The sequence below is a fragment of the Garra rufa genome, chromosome 19, assembly GCF_049309525.1.
Source record: "Garra rufa chromosome 19, GarRuf1.0, whole genome shotgun sequence".
NCBI lineage: Eukaryota > Metazoa > Chordata > Actinopteri > Cypriniformes > Cyprinidae > Garra > Garra rufa.
This window is the reverse complement of record NC_133379.1, coordinates 36,976,628-36,997,195: the sequence shown is the minus strand read 5'-3', so window position 1 is coordinate 36,997,195 and position 20,568 is coordinate 36,976,628. Positions and strand designations below refer to the sequence as shown.

At 28.3% G+C, this 20,568-nt stretch overlaps 1 protein-coding gene across 1 annotated transcript in view; it reads left to right on the top strand.

The window, feature by feature from the left end:
- Nucleotides 1-1,997: 1,997 nt before the first annotated feature.
- Nucleotides 1,998-20,568, top strand: part of slc4a4b (solute carrier family 4 member 4b) — a 73,244-nt gene continuing 54,673 nt past the window's right edge. Inside the window, exon 1 of the mRNA XM_073824048.1 lies at nucleotides 1,998-2,338. Coding sequence (XP_073680149.1) covers nucleotides 2,322-2,338 — 17 coding nt within the window. The 5' untranslated portion in view covers nucleotides 1,998-2,321. The remainder of the gene's footprint in view (nucleotides 2,339-20,568) is intronic.

Here is a 20,568-nt window from a genome sequence, read left to right as displayed (position 1 = left end):
GTCATCATTATTTCCTATCATAAATTAGAGAGAACTGAGCATTACTCAAGCATTACTCAGGATTTTAAGTACAGTAAGTACAGCAATGTTTTCATGACATGAAATGTAACTGGAACTCGATGCCATTCCCAGAGTTTTTCTAAATGATTCAGAACAGTCTACTTCTACTAAATGTTGAGTACATCTACAATACTAAATATTTGTATGTCTGTAAGTATCAGGTGCTCAAGAATCATGTTTATGTCTAAGGGTTTCAAGGTTTTGTAAACGTAATCAAAGCATTCAAAGAAAAGTCATGTAATTTCTCATAGATAGATAGAATTTGTTGTATTTAATCATAATAGCCATATAGTTATATTAACTGAATATTTCCAACATTAAAACCCAGTTGTTAATATTATATTGTTAGTTATATTGTTATGTATTATTTTGGCTATACAATAATTTACTAGTTTGGCACATTATATATATATATATATATATATATATATATATATATATATATATATATATATATATATAAGTTCAATCTAATTTATGCTTCACCGCATTGTAATTAATGTATAGTGTATGTCTGAATATAAATATTATATGTGACCCTGGACCACAAAACCAGTCATAAGGTTAAATTTTACAAAACTGAGATGAATGCTCCCATATGAAAGCTCAGTAAATAAGCTTTCTATTGATGTATGGTTTGTTAGGATAGGACAATATTTGGCTGAGATACATCTATTTGAAAATCTGGAATCTGAGGCTGCAAAAAAAATCTAAATACTGAGAAAATCACCTTTAAAGTTGTCCAAATTAAGTTCTTAACAATGCATATTACTAATCAAAAATTACATTTTGATATATTTGTAGTAGGAATTTCACAAAAAATCATCATGGAACATGATCTTTACTTAATTTCCTAATGATTGATTTCTAATGATTGACCCATACAATGTATTTTTGGCTATTGCTACAAATATACCCCAGCGACTTAAAACAGGGTCCAGGGTCACACACACACACACACACAACACACACACACACACACACACACATATATATATATATATATATATATATATATATATATAATGTTATAGTTACATATTACAATATTTATCATCTATACTATTTATAATATATAATTTTAGCTAATTTATGCTTCACCTCATTGTATATTATATATTATACAAAAAACAATATAATTTACATGTATATATATTTAAATTTGTATTTATACTTGTATATTGTATTATAGTTATATTACAATTTATTTATTATATATATGTATAATATTAGTTATAAGAACCAATATAATGTATAATATACGTGTGTAGATATATTTAAATTTGTGTTTATACTTATATATTATAGTTATATATTACAATATTTATAATATATGTATAATATTAATTATTACATATTATATTACAACAATATAATGCATATTTGTGTGTGTACATATATTATATATATATTTATAATATATAATAATTGACATTAATATATATAAATGTGTATAGAAAATATGGTTTGTACAGTATGAAAACCATTACGCCTATGGAATGTCCCCATAAGACATGTAAACCCAACGTGTGTGTGTGTGTGTGTGTGTGTGTGTGTGTGTGTGTGTGTGTGTGTGTGTGTGTGTGTGTGTGTGTGTGTATATATATATATATATGTATATATAATGTACACATATGAGTTTTATGACACTTGCCACTCTTGTCGTATTTAATGTATATGTATATTGTTAAATATCAATATATATACTGCTCAAAAAAATAAAGGGAGCACTTAACCATATTGCCGAAATGTTCCCTAACTGTGAACTTCAGTATTTTTCAGGTGTATTCAGTGTTTGGGTGCGGATGCAGGTATTCACTGTTGCATCTCACATGCTGACCTCTCGTGTCTCATCCTCCCACTGCCGCGTCACGCTGGAGGAGGGCGAGATCTTTAAATATGGAACAAGACTCAAGACGAGCGCTGCGGAGCGCGACGCGACGCGGGCAGGTTTACGCGCAACGTGGAGTGTTTTCCGACGGGACGGAGAGAGTTCGTGAGTCTATTGCGTTATGACTGCTGGACTGACTGAATGTACTGTAGTTAGTAGAAGCAGCAGCGAATTCTTTCTGGCTCCAGACAAACAGAAGTGAGTTTCTGTATGTGTTCCTGCTTTTACGCATCCAGACCCGCTGAACTTGGAGCGAATTCGCACTTGCGCGTATTTTGAAAGTCTTTCCCAAGCTCGGGCGCACTTTAATTCAGCATAAGGACAAGTACCAGCGTCTCCGGGAGAAGAGGACGCGCACGGCACGGTCAACATGAGCGACAAAAACAAGTGAGTTCTTTTATTTGCATGTAATCTTCCCCGTAGTGTTCAGTCGGTTGTTTCCATGAGTGGGTTAGGAATAGCCCTCCCACCCTGGGTCTGTCCTGCTACTTCACCAAAAAGTAAAGGTGTAACAGTATCCTTCGGGACAGAGCAACAGATCTGCTCCGAGTCTGTGCGGTTAGGCAGTTCAAGTTTCAGGGACAGAGGTTATTATCTATTAAAGACATTAAACTGGGCATTTGCATACGCTGGACAGCTCATAGACATCCTAAAAGGATAATGGTTTCTTGCACTCTAATTCTCTAATTCTTTATTGGCATCAGTGGTTACTTGAAGAACATCCATGGAATCTTTTCATTGTTCTTTACAGTAGAAAAATGTTCCTTAGATTTTTTTGAAAAATGTGTTGTTGTTTTTTTTTTAGAACTTTTCTTTGAGGAGCCTGAAATATTTCTTCTATAGCTCCGTTTTGGAACTTTTAGTTTTTAAGAGTGTAGCAGAGCTGTTTGAGGTTCTACAAACTATGAACTTAGTTACTATGTTAAACCAAAAAACTTCATGATCAACATGAAGAACCAATATTGTCTGTTTAATTCTGTCATAGATCATGTTTAGTTTTTTTTTACGATCACCTTTTACTCTTGACTTATTTACACAACGCATGTGAACTTGGTGCTCCAGAACCCAGAAACCAGTATGCTGAATCTTGGAGAGCCAAAAAACTGTTTTTGATCAAACATCTATACTGATCATTTAGAGCCTAGTAATCAATAAGCTAATCTCAAGAACCTAGCCATAAATAATAATAAAGAACCATTTTTTCAAAAAACAAGAACCTACAATGAAACATCGAAGCATTTTGGCTTTCCAGGTTCTACAGAGAACGTCTTAGTCTTCAGTTCTTTAGAAACCGTCTGAGAACTTGGTGCTTTAGATTCTAGAAACCAATATTCTGAACCTTAAAGAGCCATCTTGATCTCAAGAACCAAAAGTGTTTTAATTCCATCAGGTTCCAAACTAAGTTTATCTGCTACTTCAGTAAAAGAACATCTATGTACTGTAAATTTAGAGCTCAGAAATCAATATGCTGATCTGAAGAAGCAACAACAGCTTTCTAAAAAAAAAAACAATTCAAGAACTCCATAACCAAGACCCATTTTGCCCAAGAACAAGAACCTACAATGAAAAATTTACAGCTTTATGACTTTCCAGGTTCTATAGAGAACATCTCATTCTTCAGTTCTTTAGAAACCGTCTGAGAACTTTGTGCTTCAGATTCTAGTAAACAAATATTCCAAACCCTAAAGTGCCAAAAACGGTTCTTGATCTAAAGAACTAAAAGTGTTTTAATTCCAGCAGGTTCCAAACTCACTGTTTATCTGCTACTTCTGTAGAAAAACATCTATATATTGCCAATTTAGAGCTCAGAAATCAGTACGCTGATCTGAAGAAGCAACAACAGCTTTCTAAAAAAAAACAATTCAAGAACTCCATAACCAAGACCCATTTTGCCCAAGAACAAGAACCTACAATGAAACATTTACAGCTTTTTGGATCTCCAAAGAATAATACAGTGTAGGAGTCATTTGAGAGTCATTTTCATTCTTCAGTTCTTTAGAAACCTGTGAGCTTGGATCCTAAAAACCAACACGCCAAACTATAAAGAGCCAAAAACTGTTCTTGATCAACAAGATGAACCAAAAGTTTTTGTTCAATTTCATCAGGTTCCAAACTCACTGTTTATCTGCTATTACTTGAGAAAAACATCTATGTATGGCCAATTTAGACCTGAGAAATCAATATAATGATCTAAAGAACCAACAATGGCTCTCCAAAGAACCAGTTTAAGAAATATAGATAATCAACACCATTTTGCTCAAAAATAAGAACCAACAAAGAAACATCAAGAGGTCTCCAAAGTCTCCAAAGAATAATACAGTATGGGAGAGTCATTTGAGGTTCTACAGAGAACTTTGAATTTTTCAGTTCTTAAGAAACCAACTGTGAACTTGGTGTTTTAGATCCCAGAAACCAATATGCCAAAAACCATGAAGAGACAACCAGAACCAAAAGTGTTTGTTTAATTCCATCAGGTTCCAAATGTACTGTTTGTCTGCTACTTTCTTAGAAAAACATTGATGTATTGCCCATTTAGAGCTTAGAAATCAATGTGCTGATCTGAAGAACCAACAATGGCTCTCCAAAGAGCCAGTTTAAGAAATCTAGATAATCAACACCATTTTGCCCAAGAACAAAAACATACAAAGAAACATCAATAGTGTTTTGGCTTTCCAAAGAATCATACAGTGTAGGAAAGGTATTTAAGGTTCTACAGAGAACTTTCCATTAGAGAACAGTTCTCTAGAAACCATCTGAACTTGGTGCTTTATTATCCCTAAAACCAATATGTCGAACCATAAAGAGCCAAACATTGCTCTTGATCAACAACAAACGACTCTCCAAAGCAGTTCAAGACATCTAGATAATCAAGAACCATTTGGCTTAAGAACAAGAACCTATAATGAAACATCTTTTTTGGCTCTTAGAGAACTTTTTATTCTTCTAGTCTTTAAAAAAATCTGTAAACTTAGTGCTTCAGATCCCAGAAACCAATAGGCTAAAACTTAAAAAAGCTGTTCTTGACAACAAGAAGCAAAAGTGTTCTAAACTCACTTTTTATTTGCTACTTCTTTAGAAAAAAAAAAGATGAACCAACAACGGCTTTTTAAAGAACCAATTTGCCCAAAAACAAGAACCTTCAAAGAAACATCAAGTCATTTTTGTCTTTCCAGAGAATCATTAAGTGTAGGAAAGTCATTTGAGGTTCTACAGAGAACGTTTTATCCTTCGGTTCTTTGGAAACTGTTTGTGAACTTGGTACTTCAGAACCCAGAAACCAATATTCCAAACCTTAAAGAGCCAAAAACTGTTCTTGATGACCAATAAGAATCAAAACAGTTTGTTTAATTCCAATCGAAAAACCTTTTTAGGTTTCAAAATGACTTTTTATTCTCTGCTTCTTTATAAAAACATCTGTGTATTGGCAGTTTAGAGCTCAGAAATCAATATGCTGGTCTAAAGAACCAACAATGGCTCTCCAAAGAACCAATTCAAGAAATCTAGATAATAAAGAACCATTTGCTTAAGAGCAAGAACCTGCAGTGAAACACCAAGAGATTTTTTGGCTCTTAGAGAAGTGTTTAAAACATCTGTGAACTTAGCACTTCGATCCCAGAAACCAATAGGCTGAACCTTAAAGAGCCAACAGCTGTTCTTGATCAACAACAGAACCAAAAGTGTTTGTTTAATTCCATCAGGTTCCAAACTCACTGAGAGTCAAAATCTGGTCTAAACCAACAACACAAACCAAAAGTGTTTGTTTAATTCCATCAAGGAACCTGTTTCGGGTTTGAACCAATTTTTTTTTGAAAAATATGTATTTTAGAGCCCAAAGGCTCACAAAGAACTATATGTAAACTCGAGAACCTTAGAAACAACAGCTTTCTAAAGAACCAATTCAAGAACTCAATAACCAAGACCCATTTTTCCCAAGAACCTACAATGAAACATCCACAGCTTTTTGGCTCTCCAAAGAATAATACAGTGTAGAAAAAGTCATTTGAGAGTCATTTTCCTTCATCAGTTCTTTAAAAACCATCTGTGAATTTGGCGCCTTAGATCCTAAAAACAAATAGGCCAAACCTTAAAGAGCCAAAAACTGTTCTTGATCAACAAGACGAACCAAAAGTGTTTGTTTAATTTCATCAGGTTCCAAACTCACTGTTGATCTGCTATTACTTTAGAAAAGCATCTATGTATGGCCAATTTAGACCTGAGAAATCAATATGCTGATCTGAAGAACCAACAATTGCTCTCCAAAGAACCATTTCAGGAACTCTAGCTAATCAAGAACCATTTTGCTGAAGAACAAGAACCTGCAATGAAAAATCAAGACGCTTTGGCCTGTGAACTTGGCGCTTCAGAACCTAGAAGCCAATAGATCGAACTTTAGCCCATAGGCTCACAAAGAACTATATATAAACTCGAGAACCTTAGAAACCAAGAGTTAAAAACAAGAAACATCAAGAGCTTTTTGGCTCTCCAAAGAATAATACAGTGTATAGAAGAGTCATTTAATGTGCTACAGAGAACTTTTCATTCTTCAATTCTTTAGAAACCAGCAGTGAACTTGGTGCGTCAGATCCCAAAAATTGATATGCTGAACCGTAAAGAGACAAAAACAACAAGAAGCAAAACTGTTCGTTTAATTCCCATCGAAAAACCTGCTTCTTTATAAAAACATGTGTATTGCTAATTTAGAGCTCAGAAATCAATATGCTGATCTGAAGAACCAATTCAAGGATTCTAGATAATCAAGAGCCATTTTGCTGAAGAACAAGAACCTACGATAAAAATTCAAGACATTTTTGCCTGTGAACTTTACGCTTCAGGACCTAGAAGTCAAGAGATCAAACTTTAGAGAGTCAAAAACTGGTCTAAATCAACAACACAAACCAAAATTGTTTGTTTAATTCCATCAAGGAACCTTTTTTAACCAATTTTTTAGAAAAATATTTATTTTAGAGCCCAAAGGCTCACAAAGAACTATATATAAACTCGAGAACCTTAGAAACCAAGAGTTAAAAGACCCAAAAAAAGGGAGTTTTCACATTAATGAACCATTTTGAGTTTCCCAAACTTTTCATTGAACACTTTTGTTCAATTGAAAGATTCCATGGATACTAAAGTTCGTCATCAGAGATTCCAATAAACAACCTTTATTTGTGAGAGTGTATAGCAAGTAGATGTTTCTCTGTTTTTAACTGAATATCTCATGGTGTGTGCAGAAGCTGTTAGTATCTGTGCAGACACATGATGTATGATGTAGTTCACTGTGTTCGTTCTAATGTTACTGTCAAGCCGTGCTGCTTTAAGTCACCCTCTTTACAGGTTCCCTGAAGCTGCGGCTTGAGCGGTCAATGTAATCTTTTTCTAAGAAGCTCCTGTCAGAACCAATTAGCTCCTTAGCGTCCTGAAGCAATGTGTGCATCGCTTAGCTCTCCAAAAAGCGGTGGCTGCATTTAATGCAGGGGATTCGATCTCTTTTTAGTTTAGTGCAGCTTGTGCTGTCATAAAAAAAGAGGCAGCTGCCTGCAGGCTTATATGTGTCATTGTGTGTCAACAAAATATCATGTTTCTTTCGACATGTACCATAGTATTACCATGTGTTTGGATATTTAGACCATAGTAGTGCCAGGGTTTTTTAAGTACATTGGAGTGCTATGGTATATTTCAAAGTACTGTAGTGATATATACTATGGTATTGAGATGGTACTTAAACAATACTATGGTATTATCTAAAAGTGTGGTACTATCATAGTCCAAAAAGACCTTCCATTTTGAATAATACCATGGTATGACTATGTCTAAACAGTTATTTATATACTATCATAATACTTATATTTTTTATTATTTTAAATAAACTTTTTAAAAATATAATTTCAGTTTTAATTTTTACTAGTTTTAGCTAGCAATTACATTTCTTACTTTATTTCTTTTTGTATGTATTAATTTAAAACGTTTTAATTAAACACAAATAATTATTTATTTATTTATTTTAATTATCAAACACAATTTTTACTAGATTTAATTTATTTACAATAACACTTATTTCCCGAGCCAACATTTTAAATTTGTAGTTATTTATTTATTAATATTTATTTACTTATTTAAAAAAAATTAAAATGTTTATTTTAATATTTTGTTTATTGTTTTTAAAGAAAAATATTTATATATTTTTAATATTTATTGATTTATATTAAAATTCCATTTAAAAAATATTAAAAAAAATATTAACAATAACAACACTTAGTTCCCAAGGCAACATTTAAAAACTTTTTTAAAAATAAATATTTCTTTTTTTATTTATTAATATAATAATTTCTTATTTAAAAAATATTTGTTCATTTTAATCTTTATTTATTTATTTATTTATTTATTTTAATTACTTTTATTTTTATTTAGTTATTTTAAAATATTTACCTTTAAAAAAAATATTTATTTATTTTTAATATTTTGTTAATTATTTTATCATTTGTATTATTTATTTAATAATTACCAAACACTTTTTTTAAAAATACACACTAGTTTTAATTAACAATAACATATTATTTCATTTACTTATTTTAAAATATTTACTTTTTTAAAAAATATATGTATTTATTTGTAATATTTTGTTTATTATTTTTAATTCAAATATGTATTTTATTGATTTAGTTGATGTATTTATTTTTAAATATATGTTTATTTATTGTTTATTTTTAATAATTGTTTATTTATATTTAATATTAATAACTTTTTAAAATTTTATTTAGGATTTATTTTAATTACCAGACATATTTTACTAGTTTTAATTAACAATAACAACACTTAGTTCCCAAGGCAACATTTAAAAACAAAAAACTAAATATTAATTAATTTTTAAAATATTTATTTCTTTATTTAAAAATGGTATTTTTTTATTTAAAAAAATATTCATTTAAATTTGTATTTATTTATTTATTTATTTGTTTACATTTTCAAAGTTTTAGTTTTAGTTAGCAAAAACAGAACATTATATTAATTACATTTTATATTATATTAATTAATTTACTTTATATTATTTACCAAACATTTTTGACTTGTGTTAGTTTTAGTTAAAGATAACAACACTGCTAAAAATCCATGATGAAACCATTGTACTTAAAATTAGTGCAAGTTTTCACAATTTTTCACAATCTAAAGCTGTCAAAAAAAAAAAAAAGCAAACTTTTTCCTCATTCCTATTCTGGACGCACACAGGCTTATCTGTCTGTGCGTACGAGAGCATTGCATAAGTGATCTCTTTCACCTGTTGAGCTATGTGACTGCTCTTTCTTCTCTTTCCCTTTCCATTGACTGTATGAGGCACACAGACAGCACACAGCTTCCTGCTGTTTAATGTCACCTGCGCAGGTATTGTGAAAGGAACTTAATAATAAGATAAGTGTAAAATGCAGAGTCACAGTGAAATGTCCTCAGTAGACTCTGACCTCAGATATGCTCTCCATGACTCCTGATATCTCTCTTCTTCTCCTTGAGACTGAGGTCATCTGTGAATGACGGACAGCAGCGACCCTGAGCCTGCTGGGATACTATAGCGATACGCCGTGTTTTGAAGTAGAAGTGTTTATGTATCAGACTGGATCTACTGTATCTTAAAGTTTTAGTGGTTTTGACGCAGACAAGCTGCTGATAAACCTATGATTTAAAGTCACTGTGAATTCAAAACTCGTTGGATTTCTTAAAATATGTTCCTGAACTTGCTGTGCGTGAAAAGGTTTAATAATGTAACGACTTGCTTTAAAACAATTTTACTTTTTAGGTGATGTCATCTAGGCCAAGTAGGCGGGGACAAATTATGTTAACCAATAGCAAAAAAGCTATTCAAACGTAATATTAAATTTTATTTATTATATTATATAAAAGTAATATTATATTATATATTATATAATATATAATATAATATTTTTATATTAATAATTTTCAGTTATTTTGGTTATTTTGTTGTGATTATTATTTTTATTTACATAAATATTTTTATTTTATTTACTTAGCTTTCATTTTAGTACCTAGAAAACTATATATATTCCCACAGTTTATGGTTATTTTTTTAAAAGTAATTTTGTATTTTTTTTTTTTTTACTTCAATATTTTATTATATTTTTCATTTGACTTATTTAGCTTTAATTTTATTACCAACTTAAACTTATTTTTTTCAGTTAATTGCCAAGATAATATTTAAATTTAATAATTAAATTTTACCAAAAAAAATAAATATATTAATAAAATAAATATATATATATATATATATATGTTTATTTATTTATTTTGTTATATTATATTTTTAATATTTGTAAAAATAAATAGATAATGCATAAATAAAATATATATAATATAAACATATGTTTTTATTGTGTGATTTAGATATATTTTTCTTTCTATTTTTAATATTTGTATTTACCTAAATATTTGTATTTTATTTGATTTATTTTGTGATGTTTTTTAATTATTCTATTTTAAAATATTTTTATTTACTTAAATACTTTATTAATTTTTTTTCATTTGACTTATTTAGCTTTAATTTTATTAAAGCAACTTAAGCTTATTTATACCATTTAATTGCCAAGGTAATATTTATATTTAAAAAGTATAAATATATATTTTTCCCCTATTTTTAAATATTTGTATTTACCTAAAAAAATATTTTACTTATTTACCTTTAATTTTAGTACATGTAATATAGTTTTTATTTTCATTTTAGGGTAAGTTTAAAAAAATATATTATTATTACTGTTTCCATTTTATTTATTTTGCTTTAATTCTAGTACTTTTTAAGTAACTTAAATTTTTTTATTAGTTTTATGTTTTAGTTAAGAATAACAACACTGGATAACATCAATTTTATTTTTTATTTTAATAATTTTTTGTACATGTTACGGCAACAATAACAAATAATAGACGGATTTGAATACATAGAGATGCACTGGAGACTAAACTTGAGTCTTTTTGACCATCCAATCAGTTCTTGATCAAATCATGCTCATTTTTTTCTCGTTAAATATCCCGTTTCACTCATAAATATTGCATTATGGAAGCATAATGGGATGCGATTGCCATTTCATGTTGACTTTAAATCATAGGCTTGTCATTTTGTTCAACTTCTTAATATCTCAGTGTAATATTTGGGATTAGTTCTTGTCTTGAGTTGTGCGGTTGTCACACAGTTAGGAGTTTGTCGGGGTCCAGCTGTCTCCGGCAGACATGTGTTTTGTCGTTTGTAAGTGTTGGACTGCTGTGTGTTTAGGCTTGGCCCTCAAATATTAACTGACGGGTGTCTATGAAGTCACCAGAGCTCAAGTGTGTGGAATCTATCCTCAGTTTCTCTGCAAGATGACTGAAGCATTGTAAAATTTTGTCTGTTAGATTGTTGCTCTTTTATGACCCCGGGACCTTCAAATGCTACCAATTCTCTGCATAATTACTTTATAGTCTTCAGTAAAGCTGTATAATCATTCATAACATTAACGGATACTGCATTATGATAAACAAGAGTTGACCTACTTTCTAAACTAACTATCTTTGTGGCACTGTATTGTGTGATAGGAGGTGATTTACATCTGTTTAATGTTATTTTGCACAATGATAATCAGATAATAATGATGTACCATTTTTTTTAGCCTTTAACTACATTTAAATTTTTTTAAAATAATTTAAGAATTTAGTTTTTTTATATGAATATATAACATATAGCAAGTTGTTTAAAATTATGTAAAAAAAATTAAGAATTTAATAAAATAAAATAAAAAATAAAATACCTGTTTTAAATAAATACCTGTTTTAAATTTGAAAAAATATGTAAATGAACCATATAGATAATTTTTTTTAAATACATTTTATTTTTATAAACTTAAAAAAATGTGTGTATATACAACATACAAATTCTTTAAAATGATTTTAAAAGAAGAAAAAAGTAATTTTATTTCTTAAAACATATAGAAAGTTATTTAAAATTATGTAAAATAAATCTATACTTGTTTTATATTTAAAAGAAATATGTAAATGAACCATATAGATAAAAAAATAATTTTATTTCTTTAAAATTATAAAAAAATTATGTACTTTCAAAGAAATTGTATATACAAAATAGAAATTCTTTAAAATTATTTTAAAAAGAAGAAAAATACAATTTGATTTCTTAAAGCATGTATAATAAATTATTAATAATTTAAAATAATGCAAAATAAAATCTATAAATGTTTTAGATTCAAACTTTTTTTTTTTTTAAATTTAAAATTATAAAAAAAATGTAATCTCAAAGAAATGTGTGTATATACAGCATAAAAAGATTTAAAGATTTAAAAAAAGTTTAAAGATAAATGTGTGTACATACAACATATAGAAATGTCTTTATAATGATAAAAAAATCTAAAATTTTATTTCTAAATGTCACTTTAAAGAAATATATTTATGACATGTTTAGAAATTTCTTTAAAAAAAATTAAATGTAATTTTAAAGACAAAAGGGTATATACAACATAGAGAAACATCTTTATATATGATGATAAATTCTACATTTTATTTATAAATGTAATTTTAAAGAAATATATGTATCAAACTTGCATGGAGGTGTCTTTAAAATAATACAAAATAAATCAATTTTATTCGTAAATGTCATTTTTAAGAAGTACATGTATGAGACATGTTCAGGAATTTCTTTAAAATAATAATAATTAAAAAAGTGTATAAATATATAAATATAAATGTGTGTATATTTAACATATAGAAATGTCTTTATGTAAAAAAAAATCTCTTAGAAAATATTGATAAGGCATGGTTCAAATTTTCTTTAAAATAATAAATACATTTCTAAGTGTAAAGAAATGTAAATGTTTGTTTAATTAAGAAACCTTGTAATCATTTGTTTAAGATTACACTGCAGTGTTGTGTAAGTTGTTAAAGAAAGGCGATTTATTCCCAGTGATCCCTGCATCCTGATCCCGTCTGTCAGCAACTATGTTAAAAGCGGAAGATGTAGACTGAAACGAGGAACAGAAAGACAGAGAAAAACGCACTAGGAAGAGAACATAATCTGAGGTAGAGACAGCGAAGAGAAAAACCTCTGTAGGAAACAAAGGAAGCCTTGTACAAAATGAAAAGAATGGCTATAGGACCGACAGGAAGTGCACAGGCGAGATGAGGAAGATAGACGAGGAATGAGGAAAATAGGTGTAGATGACAGGAGAAAATGCGGGAACTAACTATGGTTATTTCAGGAACCGCTGTGTTAAAAACACCATTTATTTGATTAAAAATCTAGAAAAGACAATGAAAATATGAAAAAAATATTACAATTTAAAATAACTGCTTTCTATTTGAAAATATATTCAAATGTAATTTATTTCTGTGATGCAAAGCTGAATTTTCAGCATCATTACTCCAGTCTTCAGTGTCACATGATCCTTCAGAAATCATTTTAATATGCTGATTTGCTTTTTAAGAAACTTTTCTGATCATTATCAATGTGGAAAACAGTTTTGCTGTCACTTTTGAAACATCCTTGCTGATTAAAAGTATTTTTATTTAAAACCCCAAATTCCGAATGATAGAGTAAGACTAATATTACAAAAAGTTAATAAATAAATAAAAACAAATATTTGAAATTTTAAATTCTTAAATATTAGTTTCTTTAAAAAATTCAAACTAATATTTAAAAATTTAAATGTGGAATAAAAAAAATAGTTTCTTTCAAAAAATATATATATATTTGAAATTTTAAATGCTGAGTAAAAGTATTAGTTTCTTTCAAAAAATAAAATAAATAAATATTTGACATTTTAAATGCTGAATAAAACTATTAGTTTCTTTAAAAAAAGTTAACTGCTGAATAAAAGTATTTGTTTCTTAAAAAATTAAAACAATATTTGGAATTGTAAATGCTGAATTAAAGTATTACTTTCTTTAAATAAAAATATTTTAAATTTTAAATGCTGAATAAAAGTATTAGTTTTTTTTTAAACAATAAACAAAAGTTTCTTAAAACTAATTTAGTTTCTTAAAACTAATTTCTAAAAAAAAAAAATATATATATATATATATATATATATATGATATTTTTAATATTTTAAAGTATTAGTTTTTATTAAAAATCTAGTAAAGACAGTAAAAAATTTGAAAAAATATTACAATTTAAAATAACTGCTTTCTATTTGAATAAATGTTAAAATGTAATTTATTTCTGTGATGCAAAGCTGAATTTTCAGCATCATTACTTCAGTCTTCAGGGTCACATGATCCTTCAGAAATCATTCTAATATGCTGATTTGCTATTTAAGAAACATTTCTGATCATTATCAATGTGGAAAACAGTTTCGCTGTCATTTTTGATCATTTTAAAACATCCTTGCTGAATAAAAGTATTATTTTCTTTAAAAACAACCCTACTTTTGAATGGTAGTGTAAGTCTATTGCCCAATTGAAGGAGAACAAGCACAACAATCAGTCTCATCAATAAGTCTTTTGTTTAATTTAGGGTGATATAACTGATTGTGTTGATCAGGTCTTGTCACTTAGAGAGTCTTAGGTGTGTCTTGGACTTTCTCTCCTCCTCGACTGTCTTATATGTCGTCTCTGTTCTCGCTCCGCTGTTCGTCCTGTCAGATGGAATGATTAACTGGCTCTTGCTGCTCGGGATTTAAAGAAATCTACACCATTGGGCCTGAATGTTACACCATCTGCTCCTCCAAATGCCTCCAACAGACGTTGCACTAAACTCTAGCTTAACACACCGGCTAAGATAAACTAAACTAACTGCCAAGATATTATATGGCCAACCAATGGCTGCTAGAATGATATAGGAGTATTGCTCTATAGTGTGAAAATTGTGTTTTTAGACTACTGTTGAAAATTTAGGGTCTGTATGTTTTTTTAAAAGTCTCTTCTGCTGACTAAGGCTGCATTTGTTTGATCAAAAATGAAGTAAAAACTACTATTTAAAATAACTGTTTTTTATTTGAATATATTTTAAAATAAAATGTATTTTTGTGATGCAAAGCTGAATTTTTAGCATCATTACTCCAGTCACATCTTTTAGAAATCATTCTAATATGCTAATATTTAGTACGTAATAAATAATTAGCTTCTTTCAAAAAATAAAAATAAAAACAAATATTTGAAATTTTGAATGCTGAATAAAAATATTAGTTTCTTTTACAAAAGCAAAGCAATATTTAAAATTTAAAATGCTGAATATAATTTTTAGTTTCTTTAAAAAATATATTTGACTTTTTAAATGCTGGATAAAAGCATTAGTTTCTTTCAAATAAAAACAAATATTTGAAATTTTAAATGTGAAATAAAATAAATATAATTCATAGAATAAAAATATTAGTTTCTTTTAAAGAAAGTAAACAAAAAATGTTGGCAATGTTTTAAATGGCAAATAAAAGTAATTGTTTCTTTCAAAGAAATAAAAAACTAATATTTGAAATTTTAAATGCTAATTAAAATATTTGTTTCTTTAAAAAAACAATATTTGAAATTTAAAATGCTGAATAAAAACATTTGTTTCTTTCAAATAAAAACAAATATGTGAAATTTTAAATGCTGAATAAAAATATTAGTTTCTTTTTAAAAAAGTGAAAAAAAAATGAATTTTTTAATGCCAAATAAAACTATTCGTTTAAAAAAAAATAATAAAAAAAATTGCAATTTAAAATGCTGAATAAAATTGTTACTTAAAATATTTTAAATTTTAAGTATTAGTTTTTTAATATATAGTTTTTTTATATATATTTGAAATGCTAAAGTATTAGTTTCTTTAAAAAAAAATTAATGCAGAAATTAAAGTATTTGTTTCTTTTTAAAAAATAAAAATAATTGAAATTTTAAATGCAGAATAAAAGCATTAGTTTCTTTCCAATAAAAACAAATATTTTTAAATGTGCAATAAAAATATTAGTTTCTTTTAAAGAAAGTAAACAAAAATGTTGGCAATGTTTTAAATGGCAAATAAAAGTATTGGTTTCTTTCAAAGAAATAAAAAAACTAATATTTGAAATTTTAAATGCTGAATAAAAATATTAGTTTCTTTTTTAAAAAGTAAAAAAAAAAAATGAAAATTTGAAGGCCAAATAAAACTATTCATTTAAAAATAATAATAATAAAAAAATGTGCAATTTAAAATGCTGAATAAAATTGTTACTTAAAAAAATATTTGAAATTTTAAGCATTAGTTTCTTAAACGATAAATAAAAACATATTTGACATGCTAAAGTTTATTTAAAAAAATTGAATGCAGAAATAAAAGTATTTGTTTCTTTCTTGAAAATAAAAATTAAAATAATTGAAATTTTAAATGCAGAATAAAAGTGTTAGGCTCTTTCATAAAATTTGACATTTTAAATGCTAAATAAAAGTATTAGTTTAAAAAATAAAAATAAACAAACATTTGACATTTATATGTATATGACTAGATCTTTGATTCATTAAGAACTTTGATTTGAAAGAATCAGTCTGTCATGAACCAGTTCAACTGATTCAGTTAAAAGAACCAATTCATTTGAGTTCATCTGGCTCAAGTTAGATATATTTTCGTCTCAGAATAATGATTCGGTCTTATCCTACATGCTAAAAGCTAAATATGAATGTCATTGAGATTCCTGGACTAGTTGTGTGTCCAGCAAACAACCCTGTTACATTTACAATCACTTGTTTGCTCAGATCATAAAGCTAATTGTAAACACCAAGAAAAAGGTGGCAAATAAACCAGATTAAACCGAAAGCAAACGGCGTTCCCACAGAAGCCGTAACATTTGAGGAATTAGAGCATATGAGAAGGATTTAAAGATCAGTAGGTCTTATTAAAAGCTCTGCTGAAATCCCACTTACACAATGATGTGGCCATGCTGCAGTTTTCACTACATGAGACGGTTTTCCTGCTTGTTTTTGTGGGTTGAGTGTAATGTGTAGTATCTAAACTAATACTAAACTTAATAGTCATGTCTCTATTGAGTTGCGCTCAAGAACTAGGGTTCAGTGACCGTCTCGACACCTAATAAACCACTCAGATTGCACGTGACCTTTGACCCCAGGAAGCGTTTGTGGGAGTCTGCAGCTGTCAGACCGTCACCTTGTTTCCTCTTTGACTGATCACGGCTGTGAAAGCGCCGCAGCTTCTGTGTCACGCGTTCTATTGGCAGGAGAAACTGTTGATGATCGGTGGGAATCAAAGTACGGTTCTCGTCTTGTTGTTTGTCCCACCTCTGAATGGGTAAACAAGGTGCAAGGGCTGCTGGGAGCTCGTGCGTCAGTCACTCACACACACACCTTTATTGCTTGTATTTGCTTTAGTTTCATGACATTCCTCTGCCCGGGTCTCATGATTTTCCGTATCATAAAACGGAATAAAGCGCACACATTGAATCAGACTCTTAATATGTAACAGATTTTGTAGTTGAACTGTCATATTTCTCTCCAAAATCTCTCTATATATTTATATATTTATTTTATATATATTTATATATTTATTATATTTGTATACTATATATATATATATATATATTAGGGCCGGGACTCGATTAAAAAAATTAATCTAATTAATTAGAGGCTTTGTAATTAATTAATCGAAATTAATCGCATTTTAATCGCATATAAATATTTGACCTGAGAACAGTGAGAAGTAAGTTTTTTCATATGGATTTTTAGTATACCATTGAATAATGACTGAATACATAAACTGAAGCAACAAAATATTGTTTATTTTTGTTCAACCAAGTCCAACAGACCAGTGCAATATTGCCATTAACTGTAGCAATAGGATACAGTGTTTCCCATAACGAAAACATTTATTTCAGTGAAAAAATAAATCCAAAACTCTCTATTTTAACATTTTGAACAATAGGGCTTTACAATCTTTTGCTATTTATTTTATTTTTTTTTATAAATTCTTGTGTTTTAATTTTTCTCATAATCAAATGAAAGCATAAACATTTATTTATTTTTAATCAAATGAAAAATAAACCTTTTTAATTTTTGGCAAACAAACAGAGGTTTGCTGTTAAAATCAATAAATAATAATAATCATAGTATTTTTTTCTACAATTAAGTGGTTAATCTTGTTGTTATATTTATTTTTTATCATATAAATAGTTTTTTGTCAATTATTTAAATAGGAATATTGTTCTGTTTCATGTTAAACCGTACTTTTATTTTGACAGGTTGCCGTGAAGTTTCTGTGTGTAAAGTATGATATGATGCTAGTTTTCTCAAATGAAACGGTAAAAGTGACACTGACAGTAGCTTTGGAGATTGGGTCTATCTGTTCATGTGAGATGCAAATGCCAAAAATTAACGGGAGCATCACGCGTGCAGTGTAAAAAAACGCGTCTCTGCCATTCTAACATACAGAGGCAAACGGAACATGCAGGACTCATATTAAAACGGTCTTTTTGCATTTCAGTTTTCACAGACACTAGTCCATATCGCGATTTGAATTAAGTGACAGACCAACTTTTGATTCATCAATCCAAAAATCGACGAATTTACGTGGCATTCCGCGCTATAGTAAATTCGTTTTTTATGAATGGAGTCCGCGATCCAGTCCGTGTTTTCTTGGAGGAGACATTGTAAACGCGCCCCCCTAAGATAATGGTAGGGGAAACACTGGGATATTTAGAAATATACTAGCCTTCATTTCAGAAATTCAGGTACCCTATAGGTAGGTAGACCTTCTGTAAAAGCATTGAGGTGATACATGAGGCTCGATGTGCTGCGGTGATATGCGCATTCCTTTGTCTGAACGCTAGTTGGTGCTCCAGTGTAATCGGTCCGCCGCTGAAACTCATCCAGTGAGAAACGTTCCGCGGTGCAAAATTAAGTGCGATTAAAATGCGTTAAAAAAAATTAACGCGTTATTTTTGTGTGATTAATTAATCTAAATTAACGCGTTAAAGTCCCGGCCCTAATATATATATATATATATATATATTTTATTATTTGTTTATTATATATTTTTTATTTTAGGACAATTAAGATTTTTTCATTGTGACATTTCATCCATGACAATTAAAATACATTAAAAATACATTGATGTTTTGTTTACATTGTTGTGAATGCGATTTTCATTACGTTAAAATTATAACATGTAAAAAAGACAAGATTTTATTTTTTCTATCAGCATAAATACTATGCAATAAATAACAGAATATTATTATTATACTACAATACTAATTAATATAATTATTAATAATAATCTATTATATTATATTGAATTAGTATTATATAATGGTATAATTTTACTAGTAGTAATACTATTTAAAATTTAATTTAATAAAATATAAAATACAATATAATATTATTATTAGCAAATAATATCATTTTATTAGTAGTATTACAATTTTATTTAGTAAAATATAATAATTTTCTAAACTGAAAATTGTATAAAATAAAGTATAATAATATTACTATTAATAGTAATACATTATTATATTATATTATTAGTATATAACTAATAAATAATTTTATAAAAAATAAAATACAGTAATATAATTGTTTTAGTGTGTATGTATATGTGTGTATAATATATATATATATATATAAGTATATAAAATTTCTGTGTATATATATAATTTGCATGATTATTACTATTAATATATTTATGTTATGTGTATAATAATTTTATTATTAATAATACAATTATATAAAATTGTAAATATATATATATATATATATATATATATATATATATATATATTACCTTTGAGCTTTGTAAATTTCATTACTCTTGGTGTTTTTCGTTATTGTATACTACAGTAATTTTTACCTAATTAAAAAAAAATATATATATTATTAAATATATATTTATTGATTGATTGATTGATTGATTGATTGATTTATGTATTTTAATATATATTTTTAAAAATATGTTTTTCTTTTTTTTTTCCATTACAGTAATGAGGAAACATTTCCTTGGTTATAATATCACAATACAAAAAAATCTTCAAGCACAATATGTATACTCTTTCTTTACATTTGGAGTGAAATATGACTGAACTTTTTTGAAGATTCATTCAACTTCTAATGTTCCACCACTTGATAAACATCTGTTAAATTCATTTCAATCTCCATTTCCGGTTTGTGCTCCACTGGGGGTGAATGAACTTTATTTAGTTTGAAATCAAATGCAGAGAGTTGACACGCTGCCAGAAATGAGATTGTCAAATGCTGATCCAACCTATATGCACACATGGCGGCCCGGCTTCCTCGAGGTGTGTGAGCGGTTATTATAAACCCTCAGATTGCACTGCATTCGGCTCGTGTTTGACATATATTAATCACCAGAAGAGAACATAACAAATCCAACCAGGGTACATGACCACCTGGCCTTTGCCCGTCATTCTGCAGAACAGAGGAATCAACTGGGAATAAATGAGGTCTATACTGCTAAAACTTCATTTCTGCGTGGTAAGAATGGATAATGCATGTTTCAGTGAAATGATTGTGTAACAAGAATAAAGAGATACATGCATGGAGACCAGAGACCTAATGAAAAAGTTATAGAGAAGGTAAAATAAAAGAGTAGGAAGTGCCAATATTAATAAGTTGTTTTGTGATGTAAAAATCTTGTCCAGCCTGATAAACACTACCGTTCAAAGGTTTGG